Source organism: Pieris brassicae, chromosome 14 (genome assembly GCF_905147105.1).
Source record: "Pieris brassicae chromosome 14, ilPieBrab1.1, whole genome shotgun sequence".
Lineage (NCBI taxonomy): Eukaryota > Metazoa > Arthropoda > Insecta > Lepidoptera > Pieridae > Pieris > Pieris brassicae.
Window position 1 is genome coordinate 5422848 of NC_059678.1, and position 22468 is coordinate 5445315.

The 22468-nt window shown below is 35.0% G+C and overlaps 1 protein-coding gene across 2 annotated transcripts; it reads left to right on the forward strand.

Annotated features, from left to right (window-relative positions):
* The first annotated feature begins 980 nt into the window (after positions 1–980).
* On the forward strand, positions 981–22420 carry LOC123718166 (gamma-interferon-inducible lysosomal thiol reductase-like). 2 transcript variants are annotated; one of them, XM_045674589.1, is made up of 7 exons: positions 981–1107; positions 11767–11850; positions 17471–17602; positions 18826–18894; positions 19781–19885; positions 21257–21409; positions 22212–22420. In XM_045674589.1, exons 2-7 carry the CDS (start codon positions 11773–11775, stop codon positions 22299–22301), a joined length of 627 nt encoding a protein of 208 aa, XP_045530545.1. In that variant the 5' UTR covers positions 981–1107; positions 11767–11772; the 3' UTR covers positions 22302–22420. The 2 variants fall into 2 exon arrangements, with proteins under 2 accessions (XP_045530545.1, XP_045530544.1); XM_045674588.1 differs by lacking the exon at positions 981–1107 and adding an exon at positions 5402–5464.
* Positions 22421–22468: the final 48 nt, after the last annotated feature.

Here is a 22468-nt window from a genome sequence, read left to right on the forward strand (position 1 = left end):
GCACGACTTTAAGTATTTAATTAATCTAATGAGGAATTGCGTAGTAAACTCGTTTCATATTCTGTCTAAGAAAGTACGACCACTTACGGTTACCAATTGGTAACCGAGCCGTTCAAGTATGACGTAAGCACCATAGAGTTGAGGGGGTGTCTTTGTTTTTTATTTGGTGATTACGTCATCAGTATTTACTTTTCACACATATAACCAACATTGTCTATGCTTGAAAACAAAATGCACTTTCGAGGATTCCTGCAAAAAATTACTATGTTTATGTACTATTTTTTTGAGAGCAAGACAAGAGGACGGAAGGGGGGGGGGCATAAATTGCAGTAAATCTGCTTATGTAATACTTGAACAGTCCCCAGTACGTGCTAGGCTGGTCAGCGATTCATCAGCGTGATGCTCACGTCTTCCATCTCTTATCTTACATTCTCCACTTTTTTTACGTTAACCAGGCAAACGAGCAGCCGCCCTGGGACACTTGGATTGCCATCTTCAATTGTATAAGTCCTGCTTACACCAGCAACGATTTTAAATTCATGGGATGAGGTTCCATGAGTTAATATACCAGCCTAGCCAAGTTAGCCAATTTCGCCAAGAATCCTTCCCGTCCCTATACGCTTAGATCCTTCTCAATCATCCTTTAAGTCCTCGCTGGACAGAGATGTTACTGTAACCAATGTAGTATGGTCACGTCTATTTCTTTTATCTAAGTAGTCTTAAGTAGTTTTGAAGTGCCTGCGCTCACCTTATCTAATTTAATAAATCAATAAGCCCGCTAGTTAGTCTTTTATGCTTAATCATTTTTTATTATACTGTATTATTGCATCTAACAAATAATATTAATTAGATACGATCGCTTGATCATGTTTTTAAGATTACTTTGAAATTCTACTGTATAATAACACCAAAACATTATTTGGCGCGTATTACGCCAAACAGTAAAATACAGCGCTTGAGTGTAATAGAACGAAGTGATTATAATATACTCTTTGGTTCATAACCAAGAGTTGGCAAAAGTATTTACGGCCAGTATATACGCTAAGCTCTAGCAGTGCGCGCGCGTTGAACCTGTCAAACTGACTGCTACCTTTTGCCGCGCAAAACGTAAGTTTTTTCCTTAACCAAACAGGTTGTAATTGTGCTGTACAGTGTACATGTTTAACCTTGATATATTTAAGTGTACAAACGCTTTGCGAGATAGCTTAAAGTTGCTTAATAAAAGTCTTAACACTTATAAAGTTATACGCAATTATTATTAGGTATGTGAAAATAACGGATAAGAAACTTACAAATATACATAGTTTTTATATCGTTAGTTGACTTTCAAGTCGTTGTTCAAGTCAAGTCTTTGTTCACGTAATACATTCCTATGTATGCTGACAGAGCATTCGTTAAGCGTACAGTATAAAATGCTGTGATTTTATTTATTTTTATACACTTGGCACACAGGTAAATAGTTAAATTTGTTTATTTCAGCAATTATAGGCTACAACTTAATGAAACCTGCCGTGTCGCTTATATTACTTTGTCACAACCCGTGCTAAAAGATAGCTAAACGTACATAAATACAAAACAAAATTAACAGTAGCCCACAATACAGAAAATAACTCACGGGAATCGCTAAGCATCGCGAATGAACAATGTAAATATAAAATGTATGTCGGAATAAAGAAAATCATAATAGTAAGTAATTAATATGGCAAGATTGTAAAAAAAACTAGACGAAAGTTTCCAGAAAACGTCCACAGTCACTTTTCATCACATTTTTTTTGCTAATCTGTAACGGGAACATTAAACCGTGCATTGCTGTGAATAGTATCTTAATCATTACAAATTCTACCATAATCACAGGATACCTTAGGGATAATTAAAGGTCCTTAGAGATTTAGAGATGAAGATTTATTATAGGTTAGTTAAATACCTGTTTCATTAAGATGTTTATCTTCACAATATTGCGCATATAGAAAAATATAGAGCTAGGTACAAACGCACGACCGCTTGTATTGTAACTATTACAATTAAAGTTAGGTAAATTCGTAAACAATTTTCAAATGTAATTTCTAAGCAAAGCATTGTTTTGTTGCCGCATTGTAAACTCAACATTCGGTTGAATAGAAATGGAATTGTTTCAAATTGAAAATCATTTATTTATTAAGGTAACACAACATATACTTATGAATGTCAATGAAGCAATACAAATAAATGCTTCTAATTTTACATTTACTGCCAGTTCTAAAATCAAGGACGTAGAACGGGCGAGAAAAACTGCCAATAGACTCTCCGCCTCTTTTTTTAATCGCCAAGTTTTGTTTATAAATATAAGGAGCTACAGCCATTACACCATGTTCCACATGACATCTTTTAATAATTAATTATAATCATAAAAAAATAAAAACAAAGATTTGTCCTCTATCAGCATGGTTTAAAATCAAAACGACTAAGGCATAAGTTTGACGTGTGTCTATGATATTTTAGCGTCTATGGATAGATATTAAAAAATGTGTGCGTACTAGTGTACACACGTAAGAAGTGAAACTTCTTTATGACCTTATTTTATTTCACCGTTAAAAAAAAAAAATCAAATCTTCATAAACTAAATATTTTTCCATATTGAGTATGTAAAAATCAGCATCCATGGCTATAATAGATGAGCTGGCGGACTTAGTTTCCGCATTTAGACTGTCATTAGGTCCGTTGTGCTTAAAGTTCTGGCCAACTAAGCCAGCCTTGCTCCTTCCAGAAGCACAGAACTCTTCTGAGCACACCGCAGGCTTCACAGAGCTACCTCATTGCTCCGAGGATTTCTGTACATTAATAGCATGGTTATTATAGTCTTCGTAGTTTTGTTGCTACTGCTGTGGAAGCGGTAGGTTCTGGTGGATCTGATCTGAGCTTCTTAAGTACACGTTCATGTCATTGTCACGTTCGTGTATATGCTTTCTGCTTTGGCGTTGCGTAGAGATGTGGGGTACCTCTGCATCTTCTACCGCATTTACCATGGAGAGTGTTCAGAGGAGTTGTTCGGATTAATACCTGCAGCTGAGTTTCATCATCGGACGTCGAGGCAGAATAAAAAATTCCACCCGTATCACCTTGACGTCCGCCGTTCCACGACTGAGCGTTTTTCAAGGCAATTTTTGCCGCGCACCACCGCTATGTGGAACCAGCTGCCCACTGAAGTATTTCCGAACCAATTCGACTTAGGGTCCTTCAAGAAAAGAGCGTACAAATTCTTAAAATGCCGGCAACGCACTCGCGTGCCCTCTGGAATTGAGGGTGTCCATGGGCGGCGGTATCACTTAACATCAGGTGAGCCTCCTGCCCGTTTGCCCCCTATTTTATAAAAAAAACATATTATCAGTATTTGATTGAGAAGACAAATAAAAGAATACTGATTGAAATAAAAGAAGATGACTAATTACTGAGCAGCAATGCTTGAGATTGTTTCGTCTCGACGACCGGAGATTAAACTCGGCAGCGGATATTAACCCCATCTCCAGGTCAATCCCAATGATAATATATTTGAATTTTTATTTTGAGGTCAAATAAATATAGATATGAATTATGTTACACTTATCACAGGCGCCAGTTTACAGGTCAAATTGCGAGAGGAATATTTGCTGTGTTTTATAAATTTAACTTTACATAAATTAAACATTCGGTAGAGTAATTCTATTTACAATTGTCCATTGGTTTTTGTTTGAATTGATTAATAATTGCTGAAATTTATTTATTTATTTCGTTACCCTGCAACTGACATAAATTATAAATAACTAAACATGTAAACAAAGATGGAATACCTAATTTACAAAAAGGTTCGAATATTTACAAGAGGAAAAAATAGAAAATACATTTTTTTTTATAAAACAGGGGGCAAACGAGCAGGAGGCTCACCTGATGTTAAGTGATACCGCCGCCCATGGACACTCTCAATGCCGGCCATTTAAGAATTGGTAAAACATATAACTAACAAAATCGAAGATGGAGGAAAGACTATATTTGAGCCGTGTATTATTTCTCACCTGCTCTGCGGCCTCCCAGTTCATATGATCGTCCGAGAGAGGGTACACGAGTAGCATCCCATGCCAAAGCCCATCTTCCAAGGGATCAACGACTTACCATGCAGTCGCTTGCCATCTTGTCTCTTGGCTCCAACATGGCTGGAACAATGACGAGGCAAGGAAGCGGCGTGGCGAGAAAACGAGCTGCACTCTGACAATGGAGGCCATGGTTTCCAAGGCTAAAGGCTACATAATTCAAAGTTACTTATCTAGTTCATTAATTGTTTGTATTGTACATGATGTCAATAAGGTAGGGTAACTTTTGATCAAAGTACTACTTGAATTGGCATCAGTCATTTTGCCCTAGTGACATTCCGGAGTCATAAAACCGGTGAGTCTGGCTTAGATTCTTAGACTATGTGGTTGTGGTCTATATTGTAACTGGAATCGACTCCTGTTGGGGATCTTTCCTGGGAGATACGACCTCCAATTGTTTAAAAAGAGTTTACTTTTCCCAAGACACATCTTCCCATCTACTGGATCTCCTGTTGTCGCTTGTCAAGAAGGTAGGCCAGTGACAAAAATGTATATATATGTGACTAATCGAACGACACCAAGGATGAGATTCAGAAACTGATTGAGTTTCTGTATATGTATTATCCGGTCAGTGTTTGAAGCTGTTAAATCGTAATAATCCCGAACTTTTAGGTCGTTATGTCACAATGGATGAAACATGGCTCCACCATGTCTCCAGTCCAATCGACGGTCAGCACAAAAGTTAGGTAGGTTATCGCATCAATGGGATGGGCAGTATATAACATAAATTGACTACGTTAGAGAGGGAAAACCAAAAACCATCAACAGTTACTATTACGTAGAGTTATTGGAGCGTCAGAAGAATTTAATTAAGAAGAAAGTGCTGTTACAAGACAATGCACCATGATAATCAATGAACCTAAGCAAAATTTCACGATTTTCGCTTTGAATTGCTTCCATCAAACTTATACTCCAGAGTAGGCTTCCAGTGATACATATATAATAATTACAGTCGCTAATTGTTTGTGGAAATCCATGTTTTTCACATGGCCAGTTATACGTCGTAATACCAACAAAACTATTCATATACGCGCCACAAAAACAAACAAAAAATGTTGTATATCATAAAGCATGTTTAGTTACATATAGCAATTCTTAATCAATATTCATAGTTAAGACAGGACAACGTCTGTCAGGTTTGCTAGTTTTCTTGTAGGTTAACATTGTAAATACTGTATATTTGTTTGTGACATATAAACATGAGTTTTAAAGCTTTGAAAAGTGTTAAATCTTCAAAAAGAAAGCAATTACTATAATTTATTTACAAAGCATTATCTTGGTTCAATGAAAGGTCACGATTATCAGTAAGTACTGTCAGTGTGATGAGCGCGTTAAAACAAGTTATATGTGTTTTATTGAGAAAGGTAATTACATTGTTTGTTTATATTAATTTATTATTAAAATCATTACATAGTTAAGGATTAATAATAATTGACACATCCGCCTTATCCTTAACAGTGAATGTGTGTCTTCAAGCAATAAGTATTCAGAAGTTTACTTAACTTTATTGGTTACTTTGAAACTGACCCATAAATTTAACTCCGAACCTACTTAGCTGATATACAGTTAATGATTAAAGTGTTAATGTAAACAAAAGATAAGAAACGTTTGTGAAAGAGGTAAAGTTGTCTTTGTCGGCTGAAATACTTCCCTCCATATAATATTAGAGTAGGTAGAGAGAAGCTAAGCGCAATAAATGGGTTAATTGAAACATACCGTGTGAAGTGACGAAAAATTACAACAAAAGTATTTCCGACTATATTTAGATTGTTTTTTTCTGAATATAATAATAATCAATGGCGCTACAACCTTTTTAGGTCTGGGCCTCAGATTTTTGTATCTGTTCTGTATTTATGTGCACACCGAAATAACAATAACAAATAAATCTAGTTTTACATTGTTAATCAACACGCTGGCTTTGGGTCAGACAGATAGTTAAACGTTTTCGACGCTGCTTTATTTAAATCAAAATACTAGCGAATTGATTGAATATCGACATTTAATTAACTGTCTAGAGATTCAATTAACTCTCTTATTAAACACTTAACGGCTGATTGTGCGGATATTTGTAGTTGATCGATCTAACCACTGTACCACTATCATGGCAAATAAACAATTACTATTATTAACGAAAGATTTGTGTGTAATGAAGAATCGCTTTATCCCTGAGGTTAGGCTATATTTATATCCACAAAAAAACCTGTACGCAGCCAGGACCGACAGGAGACGACATTGTCCCCAAAACTGTAACAAGACAGGACGTTTGAATCAGACCGATCCAGACTTTTCCTCTCCGACTCGTGCTTAGTCATGCGAGCCTTCTAGCAACGTGAGTTTCCATTGGTATGACGGAGTATCAGGTGGCCGTTTGGCTCCCGTGAATGGAAAGACATGACATGTTGATCGAAGAGATTTCTATATAACACTAGCTGCCCCCGCGAACTTCGTTTCTCCTTAATGTGGTTTTAGTTAGCCTTAATACCGTGACACGAGAGAATACTTTCACTGTATTATCGTCACTATAATTTGATTTTGATTTACACTTCGGTCTAAGTAACACGTGGTTGGCTATGCTAACATTAAAAATTAAAAAAGTAGCCTCAATAACACGTGGTAATCATGATATTGAATCCTAGCTCATATGACACGTTTGTCGGTTTACCATAGCAGTGCCATCTATTGATTACTTACTCAATCCAGTCGAAAAGTATCGACATCTGTTAGAATCTTTTGGAGTTAACAGATAATTGTGACTGTCCATTAATTATAGACAAATAATTTGCAATAAAATAAAATTACGACTATAATTTAAGATCTAAGCTATCCTATCTCTTAAGTTGGACCAGACTGCTCACCAGCCAATTTAATTTCAAATCGGTTAAGTAGTTTAGGAGTCCATCGCGGACAAACATCGTCACAGGAGATTTATATATATTAAGATTATTAGAAATTAATATTCAAATGGCCGAATCTGGTGCGATACGGTGAAATCCTCATACCATCAGATAGAAAGTTCAATTGACTTGTAACGGTTAGGTGCGATAATTTTGGTTGGAACAAGTTATAAGTGATAGCGTTGTAATGAGATATCCAGAAAATAAAACAACAGAAAAAAATATTTTGTAACAATATGACTGAACCAATTCGACTAGAGTCATTAAAAAAAATGCACTCTGGCATTGAGTCCATTGGCGACAATTCACTTATGAACTGACAAACATGAATCTACCATAAAACTTCGTAGCATTATTACGGGATTAGACATTGTAGTGGCGAAGACAGAGAAGAAAACAGAGGAGAGGACTGTAACACACGCTAACACAGAAAGAGAGCGCTAATTGCGTCTCCCGTATGTCAAAAATTTTGCCATATACCACCGCGTTAAGCCTCAATTCGTAATCTGTCCGAATGTCAACTGTCAACTTGATGTGCCCGTTCGCTGACCACGGTTGAAAACCACTCACTCATACTTTATACGAGTATAAGAATACTGAATCCTTGTCATGGTCATCACAATTAAATGATGTTGGATAAGATTAAAAATTAACTGAACAAGTTAAACTCGTACTTCGGTCAAATAATATCGACAAGAGATGCAACGAAGAAGTCGACAAATTTCAAAAGCATGAAAAGGCTTTTGGCCGGTTAGAGAAGTCATGATAGCAATTCATAGGAAGCTTTTCAATACTTGTCTACTACCTGTACTGACATGGATCTGGAAAGATTTAGGTGTGTCAAAGATCGATGGAACGATGTAAGGAAAAATAATAATTCATTAAGATGAAAAACTAACTTATTACAAATAAAATTTTGGTGGTAATGGACTTCACGTGGCAATAGGAACAGAAAAGTGGTGAAAGAAAAGAGTAACACAGTCCAGACAAGAGAGGATTTGGAAGATGCCTTCGATAAACAGATAGACAGATACCTAAACAATTTAGTATTTATTTTAGATATCCTAAAAATATGTTAAAGTATCTGAAGTAATACTATTATTATTATTAATAGCCTTGTAAGAGTCCTTTGTTTCATGTTAAGCAGATCAACATCAACTGTATCGCACAGCCCGGACATATTACTACCAATATTTAAGCTTCGGCTTGTTTAAGCTATCGTAGAGGCAGTATTAAGAATATTAATAGCGCAAAATCGGCTGAGCATGACATCCACCTTCACGTACACACTCACTGTAACACCATCACACAACACAGCCAAAAATAAATGTATTGAATAGTTTCGTTTTGTATAATTTTGAACCAACTTGTTGATATATTTTTAGTGTAATTGTTTGTTATTATATATATTTTTAGTTTTTGTTGGCTGTAGGATAAATGAATAAATATTATGGTTTGCCTAAATAATTTTATAATAATACAATCGCGGAATCTCGTCCCTCACAACATTCGTGTCACAGTCGAATGGTCTAACGAATGGACAATTGTGAAAGTCACTGCTGACAGATCGTTGGCCACTCAGTAACAATAGAGACATACATACAGGGAGCTGGCTTAACCAGTTTTAAAGTGAAGTGAATTCGTATTGTACAACAATAATATCTGGACTACGTAAGTAAGACTTTGTGACGTGACAACAATACAATATTTTATTTATTTTGAAACATATTAGCGGCAATAAATAACCGCTGTTATAATAAAAAAAGCAGCTTTGGCCTGGCAGTATCAGTGACTCTCATACCTGAGGTCGTAGGTCCGGTTTTATGCATCAATGAAATGTCGGCAGCCCCAAAAAGTCGACACATGTCAGGCACAGAAGGCTACCAACATGCGTTAGATTGACGAATCGTAAGAGAGCCACAAAAATCCAGACATACAAAGGTTGTAGCGCCATAAAATATAATAAAACATGTTATAGATATAACAAATGTCAAATTAATTATCATAATGTCATAATAATGTAACTTTCAAATTGTTTATGATGTCTAAATACACATTAGAGCAGTGTTGGCCTAGTGGCTTCAGCGTGCGACGCTCGTCACTGAGGTCGTAGCTTCGATCCCCGGCTGTGCGTTAAAATTTTCTTTCTATGTGCGTATTTGACATTAAAATTAAAAAAAATCGTGAGGAAACTGGCAAGCCTATTAACGCCAAAACGAATTAACAAATGTTTATGAAAAAGATACATAAATCTGAGGCCCAGACCTTTGATTTCTTTTTTAAATACACATTAAAACTGAGAAAATAATTTTAATTAATTAAAAATCATTACCTTAGTAACACTTATATGTTTATGTACAAAAATACTAAAATAAATTCTCCAATAATTATTATTGAAGTGAAACTTCTTTAGGCGTATGAGGGTAAAACAATTTGAAGAAGGGAGAGAGCGATTGAGAGAGAGTGAGAAAGGGAGATCGAGAAAAAATACACGTTGTTGGTTGATGTATTCGTTTAGTAGTTACATATTAGGACTGTCGCATAACGTTTACGGTGTGTAAACAGTGTGAATATAGATATACAAATACGTGGAGTGATCGTATACTGGTATATGAACGATCGTCCATTGGGGCTTTACCTTAGTAATAATTAATTAACAAACGAACTTTCACTTCTGACTTGTGTACTTTGTACACACGCACTTTATTTTATTAATATTAAACGTTAATATCCAGACCGGGTGGGTCGTATGACAAAAATATATCGTTAAATCAAAATAGCTATGGTTGGAATTATAACGTTTGAGCGTGTTTAGTAAATTTTACTTGTCATACGATATTCTTAATATTTTAAATCGTTGCCATTTCAGGACGGAGTGTAGGTCTCCTCCAAATTCTTCTTTCATTTCCGCAATCCCTTTTATTATATTCCCAGGTTTCTAGGCGTCCTCTTTTCTCCCTTCTGAGCCATTCCAAGGCGAAGTGTACACGAGCAATGTCGACTTTATTGTATAGAGTTTTCACAGGTCTGTTATGTTTGTATTACGCTGTTTTTAACTTGTCTTTAATTAACCTAGAAATCTAACTATTACTAGAAAAAAATATTGGTCGTCTGTTGATTATAACAACAAATTTCGCGCCAACAATGCCAAAAGGCAAAACTTTAACTCGCTAAAAGCATCATAAATACTCCATCTTGTTCTAAAGTTCCTAAAACATAATCGATTTTAATATTTTGGGAGCCCATAACTATACTCTCTTACAGCTAACGTTCATATTATAAAACAAACACTTAGATAATAAAGCCAAAACGGATTACATAAATAAACAGAAGAAAACTGAAATTTTATAATTAAAGAACTTAATTTCTCATTGCATAAATGTATTTTATTTAAATGAGAAACTTAATTTAAAATTTGTAACAATAAATAATACTTAATATTACTGCTTAAACAAAGTCCCTAACTTTCGTACTAACTGATGTAAAACTATCAATTCAAAATTTCATCAACATCACCTTGATGGCTGGAAGTCTTCCTTGAGAGATGTAATCTCTAACTATTCAAAGACACGGTTAGCACCTACCTGAAAGGCCGGCATCGTACCCACTTAAAATGGGTTGACTGCATTTTTTGGGCGTCTTTTTCTTGTTCAAGAGATTCAAGGCAATTAATATATAATAACGATAACAATGATATAATCTGTTAAAATTAATGAAGTTCTGTAATAATCTTAGAAGTAATAAGGTAAAAAAATTATTGTATTATTTGTATTCATTTCTATGATTAAAAAGCCTTTTGTTGAACTTTATCTATTTTAACTTTACTTAATCAATTGCAATCATTTTTTTTAAGGTCATAACAAAGTTTCACTTCTAACCTGTGTACACTAGTACACACACACATTTCATTATATTCGTTGCATCTAACGGTGTTATGTGTTTTGCATTGCTTGCTTACGTTATGTAACTTTTTATCTCCCAGTGATTGTCTATAAGTGTGATAAGGCCCCAGTTGCCCTGTCAACTGTATATTTCTGGATGCAACGAATATATAATAAGAGTACCTAAATCACTTACCATTTAATTATATACCTCACGATTTTATATATGTATAGAGCAATATAGGGGGAGCCGGTCATTGACCCCCAGAGTCATAGTTATATCATAAGGTTATGTGATTAAAAAATGTGAAATTAATATACTTACCTTTCACTCGCAATATATTTATGAAAATATTATGTATGTTTACAAAAACAGTGATAACTTTGCTAGAATAGAACATAAGCACAATGTTAATACTCGGAACAAACGCAGGCTGCAATTTCCGCGTACAAGACTATCTAAAGTAAAGATATTCTTTAATAAAATCCCAGACGCTCTTTTATCTCTGCCTTTTAATATATTTAAGAAATGTATTATAAGCTGTGTATAAAGGCTTACTACAAAGTTAACGATTATCTAATTTATAAGGCCCTGGGACAAGTGCTAGACGGGCTACCTCTAATTAATTTGCGATATTTGTTTTAAAATAAGTGTTGTTTGATGATTTGCTATTTTAAAAGTTTTTTTACGCCGGCTTCACTCGGCCTACACCCTCTGTCTTCTTTGCTGATGAGTTCATCTTCTCCGATACAAATTTAATGACGTGAAATAAACATATTTTTATTTTATTTTCACTAACTACGTTAATGTATAATCTACGAACGTTACACCCGCTCTTAGTTAAATGTATTATAGAATCAATGATACTAAATTATGTTTTATTGTTGCAGTACAAAATGAGATCACTGTTAGTAATATGCGTTCTAGCATTCATGTGTGGCGTGTTCGCTAAGAGCAAAAAGGATGACAATAAGGCGAGTACAGTTAAATATTATTTATATGTTTAAGCAATCTTTATGTCAAACTTTTCATACGTCCACAGAAGTCAAAGAGTTTAGGCAATAAGTCTAGCTTTGGTTAAAAACGGTGCAAATAGATAGCTTTGAGTCTGAAGTGGGAGAAACTGTTTGTGCAGTATTTAGTGTCTCGCAAAAACTTGCTCTCATCTCAAATATAAATACAGCGGAAGCCGAAGCGAATCAACTGCCAGTTACTTCCCTGAGCCAACCTCAGAGAGTACTCCTTCGTCAAAGGCCGGCAACGCACCCATTAAAAATTGGTGTCCATGTGCTGCGATGCCTTGGGCGTAGGGTGGTCTGTTTAAAACATCGATGTATCACTGTACTTGAATGAAGTCGATTTATATTGTACACGAGTCGATATGGAAAAAAATCCATGATAAATCGTGAATACATTCTAAATATATACTGCAATGAGTTTTTTGCTTTTATGGATACCGGATATAGGCAATAAAGGCGTCGTAAGCAGATACAGGCCGAGGTAACGTGTTCAATAGGTCTAGTACGAGTTCTATCGTTCGTAGCTCTTCAAGTATATTTGTTTATTTCAAAGTAAAGTATATAAATCTTTACGACTGGTATATGTTTCATGGCTAGTAGGTGATTAGTTATGTTATCCTTCATCGTTCGAGCGAATGTTAAATGCTCACAGAAAGTCCATATTACGTTATATAGGTATTAGAAATGTTATAAATGTTTTTTTTTTAGTAACGGGCAAGAGGCTGATCTCATGTGATATCACCCATTGATCACCACCCACATTCCCAGAAGGCGAAGCCTTCTAAAAATATATACGTTTTTTTTCTTGGCCCGAAATCCAGTTGTCTAAATAAACAAACGCAAGCTAGTACCTATATATATATATATATGTAAAGGAGTAGGAAAAGGTATTATTGGAGGAAGACAATCACATATGAAAATGTGTTATTGAAAGGAGTTTTCACCATCGAGTAGTCTGGCAACATGCCAGGCTCTTTGTATTGTAGAAGTCGTATAGGTGTATATAGTCTATATAGATTTGTAACTATATGTAAGATAAGTATGTATGAATCTTGAGAAATAAATAATTAAATTCCAACATTGATTGTGTTCCCTTTGGAGTAGAGACTCATGGACCGTGGGGTTCAAGTGCAGATGCTAATTAAAGATTTGGGTTAGCGCCTGTCACCCCAGAGCTGGTGCCATATCCGTATCGCAATACAGCGAGAAATTTCCAGCATTAAAGCACCACAGGGACCAAACTTTTCAAATTTGTTAATAAATTTATTATTATCGTTACTATGTAGGTTATAAATAGTGTAAATGCTGTTTTAATTTATTGGATATATAAGCCTAACTTCTAAAACCTACTTTGGAACAGCGTATGTCAAATTTCTTATTGAATACTATTCCCAGTGCTAAAAAACATCTATAATAATAGTCAATGGCGCGACAACTTTTTCCGGTCTGCCTCAGATTTCTGTATCATGTTTCATTTCTTTTTTCTTTTCATTCTTTTGTTAATCAAATAGGCAAGTACGTGATCAGCCTTCTGTGCCTGACGCACACCGTCGACTTTTTGTGTCCAATGCAAGCCGGTTTCCTTACGATGCTTTCCTTCACCGTTCCAGCTAATGTTAAATATAAATATAGACATACGATATTTGTTCTTCGCTTAGTATCCAAGGAGCGGATGCGTTACGATATCGTTTTAAATGATATAAACAATAAATCTCGTACTAGCCCAGCAGTACGTGCAGGTGGGATTGAGGTCATTACGTGTTATATGATTTATTGTTTTATTTTGCCCTTTGCGTGTTTGTGTTTTAGCATATTCTAACTGATGTTGAGGTCAAACACCAGTCAAAAATAAAGAAATTTAGAAGTATTCAGTTTCAGAATTCAGTTTCACTAACTGGTGGAAATGTTAATAAAAATGCGTATTTTTGATGTTATGAATTTAATGTAGGTATGAATGTACATACATAATGTATTGCGTCGAAAAAAAAATACGGTAAAGTTTATGACTTAAAGTAATCGTCTATGTTTGTTTGTATTTTATTGCTAGTTGCTAGCAAAACATGAGATATGTAGTACTGACAATCAAGCGCGAAAGACGGCGAGAAATGTATGTAAACAAACACGTCAAAATGTGTTGAAACCTGATTAATTTGTCTCACTTATTAGGTAATTGACAGTCTCGATTATAGAGGTAAACATCGAAAAAGTCTTAGAATTCAAATCTTATTTAACCAGGTTCAAAAAGTCCCATTAACAGAGGTAATTTAATGAAAAAGAACCGGGACTTCGTTGCAACTCTCAATAATAGAGGTTTCTCATTTATCCAGGTCCCACTTAACCAGGTTTCACTGTATTTTAAATTAGAGTATATAAAGCAATAGAACAATTGACAAATATCCCTTTTACACGCCTGACTGAGTCCTCAATTTTGTCCTCAATTTTGTCCTCAATTTTGTCCTCAATTTTGTCCTCAATTTTGTCCTCAATTTTGTCCTCAATTTTGTCCTCAATTTTGTCCTCAATTTTGTCCTCAATTTTGTCCTCAATTTTTAATGGTACCGTTAACAGACCGCATATTTGTATAACATTCAAACGCGAATCCTCAAATATGTTGTCTCGAGAAATGTGCTGAGGAAGAAAGAGTAATTTTTAAACACTACAAAATATTGCCCATAACAGAAAAAGTAAATAAATGTCTTCGAATCGAGCACTTTTTCCGAGATGACATAAAAAAAACGAGTGGAACATGACGTAGGACTCGAGAAGTAACGCAGTTTCGGCTCTGTACATCGAGAGCAAACAACATATATGGCGAAAGAACGCAATCAGATATTAGATAACCTAACCTAACCAACATAAACAGTAAATTAAAAAATATGAGCCGTCACGGGACGCCTGGCAGATGTGAAACATCGACATTATTTTGTAAATGTAATATGCAGAAAAGAACATATTGTGATAGGAACTAAATATGTCGAAAAAATTAGGATTTTTTTCCAGATATCGATAACTATTTATTGGATAAACATTTATTTTCATTAAATACAAAAATTTACGAATTTATTTCAAATCGTGACCAGTCAATTCGTTTAATCAGTGACTTCGGTAATAGTTATATTCGATGTTGCCTCTGAGGACGGTATTACTGTGACAATTGGTCGATGGTAACTGAAGTATGTTACAAAAGTATTGGACATAACATTAGTAAATTTTAATTGGCTTTAATATGTTGGTAAACTCAAGAATCGTAGCTAGTTATTTCAATATATTACTAAAATCGTAAATTATAAGTATCAATAATGAATGTTTCACAATAAATTTGCTTGTTAATTGTTACAATAATAATTATTATTGTTTCACATCAAAAACTACTTTAATATGCAATTGTCGCGCTCCAAAACAAGACTGCTACGGTTACATTAATACAAACCACAGCGGTTTTCTAATGTATTATATTCTGATTATATTATATTATTTTGCATAATAAAGAGAGGAAAAAAGATTTACAATAAAACTGATGAGCAATGCTTGGTGGTTTTTTTTAAATTTCCATGGAGACCTTTCGTCGAGATTATTAATTTTAGACCTACACAATTATGTATTTACATTGTAACCAAGTAAGGACGCTTGGCGGACTTCGACATAAATGTTTCCTCTCGGGAGTTGCGGAATACTGCTGAGGAATACAGTCTAAGTTCTCATGTCATTTTTTTCAGTGTATATCGTTTTTATAACATCATATGTGATTGAGAGGGTAAAGAAAATCATGCAAACTAAAACAATAATGTTAGCACTCAGTTTGATGTATTCGTGATTAGAAGGAGCGGAAAGAAGTTCACCACATCATATCTAATGCTATATCTACAGTATATTGACAAACATAGACATAAACATAACATATATTACTAACAAGACACACACACAGAAACACATAAAATAACAATAACATTTTTTAAAAAGAAAAAGGTTTAGTTGTGTAATGTGTGTGTGCTGTGGTTGTAATTGGCCCTGGCTCAGCATTATGCTGAGGAGCAGAGTTGTTCCACAGTGCTTGTCATTCTGCCAGAGACCACAGCAGCTAGTTACAGTATTTTGAAAAAAAATAACAGCAAACATGAACGTTGCATGACATTAAAAAGTAAACATTTCGTAAAAATGGTCTTCCAATTTTAGATTTTACTAGAATAATTTAAAGCAAAAAATATTACTAAAACATCGTCTTAGGTTTCAGATAGGCACTTAAGAATGCCTCTTTTAAAATTGAATCATATTTGTAATGTGATTAAATGTTTGTTTTGATTAACTGGCCTTAATCAAAAACATGAGCTTATAGAGAAACAACTTTTTTAACGGATTGAAGCATATTATTGTAAACTTATAATTATTTTACATAAAATAAAAATACAGATAATATTACTTTCTCTACAGCTGTGATACTTTTTGACATTCAACACCTTTTGTCTTCAGTCACCGTGACCATGCACGCTGTAAAGCACGCGAAGCGTCGGAAAAATTTAAACCTATGTAAAATAATTATAAGTTTATAATGATACATAACTTCAATCCGTTAAAGAACCGTTAAGAATCCGTTTACTTTAAATGTGTAAAAGTTATGTTAGTAAAAAAATTAACTTGACGTATTAAAGACTTCGTAGAGCTGTCTGACAGTTGCGACACTTATGTTATTGGACATTATCGGAAACGAGAATGTGAAATTAAAATTTATGAGTGGTAAAGGGCTAATTTTGGCTTCAAGTAGGCGATGATTGTTTACATTTTGTTTACGCTTTTATATAAAGTAAAATATATATGTAACTTAACTAATGTTAGATTACATAAATCATGACTTAATAAAACCAGGCACTTATTCGTTGTAACTGCTTTATTTTCATATATAAACATCCATTTGCTTAAATATATAGTAGATTTCAACTCCAAGTGAACGTTCGTACCGCGTTGTACCACGGTCCACCCTATGTACGGTTTGGTAACTTTTTCTAACTCGGATTGATTATTTGTTTAAACGTGTGTGTACCTTTGTACGTACGTTACAAGTTAACTTCTTTGACGTAACAACATAAAAATATTTTAAATGTTTTAATCTTTTGCCTCATTCTACGTTCGTAGCAACGACAATTACAATATAAAAAAGGTATTGAATACATTGAAAGTTTAATTATAACGCATTATCTAGTTAAAGTTTATTTTATCACAAAAAAAATTCTACACAATTAAAGAAATGGCCATTTTTTATTTTAAAGCGTTGACTGTGATAACTTCAGGGTGTCGGTATTTTGTGACGGTGTAAAAGATGTATAACTTCAAAAAAACACAACAAGCCATATAAAAATAGGCATGCCAATGTCATATTAATAATCATTACGTCGTAATAATTATAACAGTTAATTATGATCGTTATCTAAAAACAAAATTTAGGTGGGCCAAGCCCACGGGACGCCCAAAAATGGATAGTAATCGTACACCCATTTTAGTAGGTGCGTTGCCGACCTTTAGAAATAATTATACTTCCTTTATTGTTAACAGTCTGATGTCTTCATTGTTCCAATGTTTCCAGGTGAAAATTGCGGTCTACTACGAGTCGTTGTGTCCAGACAGTAAGTCCTTTATCACAACTCAGTTGGCACCAATTTGGAGGGAGCTGCGCGGCTCCGTCAAGGTTAAGCTGGTGCCCTATGGAAAGAGTACTGTAAGTTTATCAAACATTTTTTCCACGGGAAGATGGATTTTTTGAATTAGTAGTAGAAAGAGTTCCGAGACTTTTTTACCTGGCCGGCTTTTTCTCTCGGCCTACATCCTCTGTCTTCTTTGCCGATGAGTTCATCTTCTCCGATACAAATTTAATGACGCGGAATAAGTGATACTTGTATCTTATGTTCCATAATAAACATATTTTATTGCAACTTCTTTATCGGCGTTGGAAAAAAAATTACCGTCACATTTTTCCGTTACGCGCCATCTTTTTCTTGTGCCTACCACGTTGATTCGAAGAGATTCGAAGCCATTAATAACAAAAATATACAATAACGATAACAATGATAGTAATAATTCTATTACAATTAATGAAACTCTGTAATAGTATTAGTAGTAATAAGGTAAAATGAAATAATTGTATTATTTGTATTCATTTCTATGATAATAAAAGCCTTTTGTTAAACTTTATTTAACTAATTTCTGTAAAGTTGCATATAGTAGATCATTTTTCGAAAAATAAGGTCATAAAGTAGTTTCAATTCTTACGTGTGTACACACGCACGCATTGTTATATTTATTATTTAGTTTCTCTATCAGAAAATGAGCAATTTTGAAATTGTGTCCAAATATTAGTGTACAATATAATTTTAAATAAAACTAGTTTAAACAGTTCAGTTCTACTGTACGTGTGTATGTCACGGAACTAAAACAGCTGGGCCGATTTGAATTAATTTTTTGTATGCGTTTGGGTGGCATCTATACAGCAACTAAACAGGTCAGGTTTCGAGTCTCGGATAGCTTAACTGTTAGTGCTCTGGGTTACACACCCAGAGACCAAACGATCTGGGTTCGATTCCCAGTCCGCGCCGTCGGTTATTTATATTATTTTACCATTGACCTGCGAGCGCAGCCGTCAAAGATCTCTAGTAAAGAAATATAATCATTCAGAATTGATGTTTTTGTCACTAAATCTTGTGTGACAATGTCGGACAATGTTTGCCTAGCCAAATTATTTAACAATGTCCATCCAGAAGCAGGCTGTGTTTCCACTCCTTCGCTGTTGACTTCTCCAGGCACTGCACGATTTGGTTCCTCATTTTTAAAACACTTTCTATCTAGACAGTTGAATATTGGTTCATTTAAGCGGATACAAAAACATCTTCTGGACGGTCTCCCCAACAGTCCAGGTCCAGTTCTGTATAAAAAGTATATTTTCAGCACGACAAAGTAAATGGAAAGTGGCAGTTCAACTGTCACCATGGAGAGGACGAGTGTTACGGAAATAAGGTTAGTTATGAAGGCACGCTTTTGGGCCAGCCCATTCTGACAAATGGTAAAAGAAACAAATTGTTTACAAAAATTAGCAAATAAAATCGTGTGGGCAAGCACTAATATAACTATAAACATATATATGTATATGTCAATAAGATGTGGATATTATTATTATTATGACAGGCTACATCTACAATAAGTGTTGTTTGATGATTTGCTATTTTAAAAGAGTACCGAAAGTTGTTTACGCCGGCTTTTTCTCTCGGCCTACATCCTCTGTCTTCTTTGCCGATGAGCAGGGATGTCTACCTATTTAAATTGACTTGTATCTTATGTTCCATAATACATTTTTTTTATATTTTATGTAGTCCATGATAACTTGACATATTTAATATTCAGACTATTTTTTTTAAATAAAATATGGGGAAAACGGGCAGGAGGCTCACCTGATGTGAAGTGATACCGCCGCCCATGGACACTCTCAATGCCAGAGGGCTCGCGAGTGCGTTGCCGGCCTTTTAAGAATTTGTACGCTCTTTTCTCGAAGGACCCTAAGTCGAATTGGTTCGGAAATACTTCAGTGGGCAGCTGGTTCCACATAGCGGTGGAGCGCGGTAAAAATTGCCTTGAAAAACGTTCAGTCGTGGAACGGCGGACGTCGAGGTGATACGGGTGCAATTTTGTATTCTGCCTCGACGTCCGATGATGAAACTCAGCTGCAGGTATTAATCCGAACAACTCCTCTGAACACTCTCCATGGTAAATGCGGTAGGAGATGCAGAGACCCAACATCTCTACGCAACACCAAAGGATCTATCCGCTCGGAGATGGATTGGTCATCATTGTAGCCTCCAATAGCTATGCCTAGGTTACATCATCTAATATTAATTGTAAATTTCAGCTGCAAGCATGTATTCTTAAACACAAGAAACTGGAGGACACAGTCAAAATGGAGATGGTTATTTGTCTGATGGGCCAGACTAGTCCAGACAAATCTTTAGATACTGTAAGTTATACCCTATTTCCAATAAATAAGTTTCTTAAAGCGATTGACCACCCTAGATTGTCACCCAAGTCGAAGTCCGAGTCTTGCAGGAGACGCCTTTGTGACAGCCGCTGGAATATACACATTCTGGTCGAGCTACAGACGCCACAACAGCCCGAGCTGAAATGTTCAAAGCCCTTCAAGAAAATAGTCAGTCAGTAATAGGGCAGTATTTAGACCGCTGAACGCCACATTTCCTTCGCAAGCTTTTAAACAATACTTTTATGCATAGAGTAAGAGTTGTGGTCGAGAGAAGTATTTAATAATAATAATAAATCGTTTATTTTCAAAGTACATTCAGATTGATTAATAAAGAAGCCGCACAATCAGTTACATAAAAATAGCCATAAAAATAGCAAAGTCATTTATAACTGTTGTGAAAACTTACCACCATGATTTTTAATATCACCTATCCCTTAAAAGCATTACAGGGGTGAGATCTATTACTTCTGGGAAGGTAATTGAATAGTTTGATAGCTATCGTAACAACTGTTTAAATACATTGTAGTGGAACATACGCTCACAGCCTTGTTGGAATCTATTATGGATTGAACTCGTGTAGATAATATCTGATTATGGTCTAAATACTCTCCCTATAATGACACCATGCCTTTTAATATCACCTATCCCTTAAAAGCATTACACGGGTGAGATCTATCACTTCTGGGAAGGTGATTGAATAGTTTGATAGCTATCGTAACAACTGTTTAAATACATTGTAGTGGAACATACGCTCACAGCCTTGTTGGAATCTATTATGGATTGAACTCGTGTAGATAATATCTGATTATAGTCTAAATACTCTCCCTATAATGACACCATGCCTTTTAATATCACCTATCCCTTAAAAGCATTACACGGGTGAGATCTATCACTTCTGGGAAGGTGATTGAATAGTTTGATAGCTATCGTAACAACTGTTTAAATACATTGTAGTGGAACATACGCTCACAGCCTTGTTGGAATCTATTATGGATTGAACTCGTGTAGATAATATCTGATTATAGTCTAAATACTCTCCCTATAATGACACCATGCCTTTTAATATCACCTATCCCTTAAAAGCATTACACGGGTGAGATCTATCACTTCTGGGAAGGTGTTTGAATAGTTTGATAGCTAGCGTAACAACTGTTTAAATGCATTGTAGTGGAACATACGCTCACAGCCTTGTTGGAATCTATTATGGATTGAACTCGTGTAGATAATATCTGGTTATGGTCTAAATACTCTCCCTATAGTGATACCATGCCTTTTAATATCACATTCCCCTTGAAGACATTACGCATACATACTAAGCAGGTGATTAAAATGATATCAAAAATTATTTAGTGTCTGCAACAAGTCAAACGTGAAGTAGAATCAGACAAACTGAAGAAATGTGCGGCGGGAGAACAGGGCGACAACCTGTTAGCTGCATATGGGGATAAGTCTGATGCTGTCCAGCGGCCACTATCTTTCGTGCCCACAGTTATTATCAACGAAGTGAGTAAACTACATAGTGATTATAATTTTTCTTTTTTAATGACGATAATGTGTATAGGATAATATTTATTTATGTTCAAGGTATCTTTTATAATTCATGACAATTATGGTAAACATAAATCTTACAAACAATTTCTAGCAAAACAGCGGATTAGGTAGGCCACTACTGAATACGTCAAGCTCTGGATAAAGTGTTTATTCTGTTTTATTCGCGAATGATTGGAATGTGAGCCTGAACTCCTAGGTTGGTGACGGATGGAATTCTCTGCTGTTTTTGAACCTTGGGAATGAATATTAAGCGAGGAAACGCGATCGTATTTCTTAGCTTAGTTTAATTTTAATTTAAAACCGTTCCTTAACATCTTGATTTTATCCTGAACTTTTGAATTTTGTCACTCTCTTACTGGATGACAGAAAGTTCATATAAAACCATCATACCTTGACCAACCAGATCTTCTATAAAAACAAAACAAACCACTGGCGCTATAACTTTTTTTTTTGGTCTGGGCTTGAAATTTCTGTTCTATGATCTAATAGTCAAGTATATGATCGACCTCTCGTGTCTGACACGAGTCGACTTTTTGAGTTTAAACCAGATTTTCTCATGATGATCATGATGAGAGTCGAACGCTGAAGTCAGACCAACACTGCTTTTGCTTGTACATTTAGTTTCGAGTCTTTCTCGTGAATGTCATACATTGTGGGAATGAATAATAATATTGTCTTTGATATCCTTGCTTGTAATGTCGTGTTTATTTGTTATTGTTATATTAATAATGATTTTAATAATCTTCATTTACAGAAATTCGATCAAGCCCTCCAGGATGAAGCGATAAAGGACCTAAAATCCGTCGTCTGTCGGGTCGCCATTAACAAGCCCGCGTCTTGTTGATACTTGTCAATTGTCAAAAATGACGCAATAAAAAAAATTTTATAGCCTGTAACTAATCTTAAGTATTTTCTAATTATTGTACAATACAAGATTTTTCTAATAAAGTACTTACAATAGTTTATTTCTCTTTTATTTGTCATGTTTAAGCCTTATTGTTTTTTGTGGCA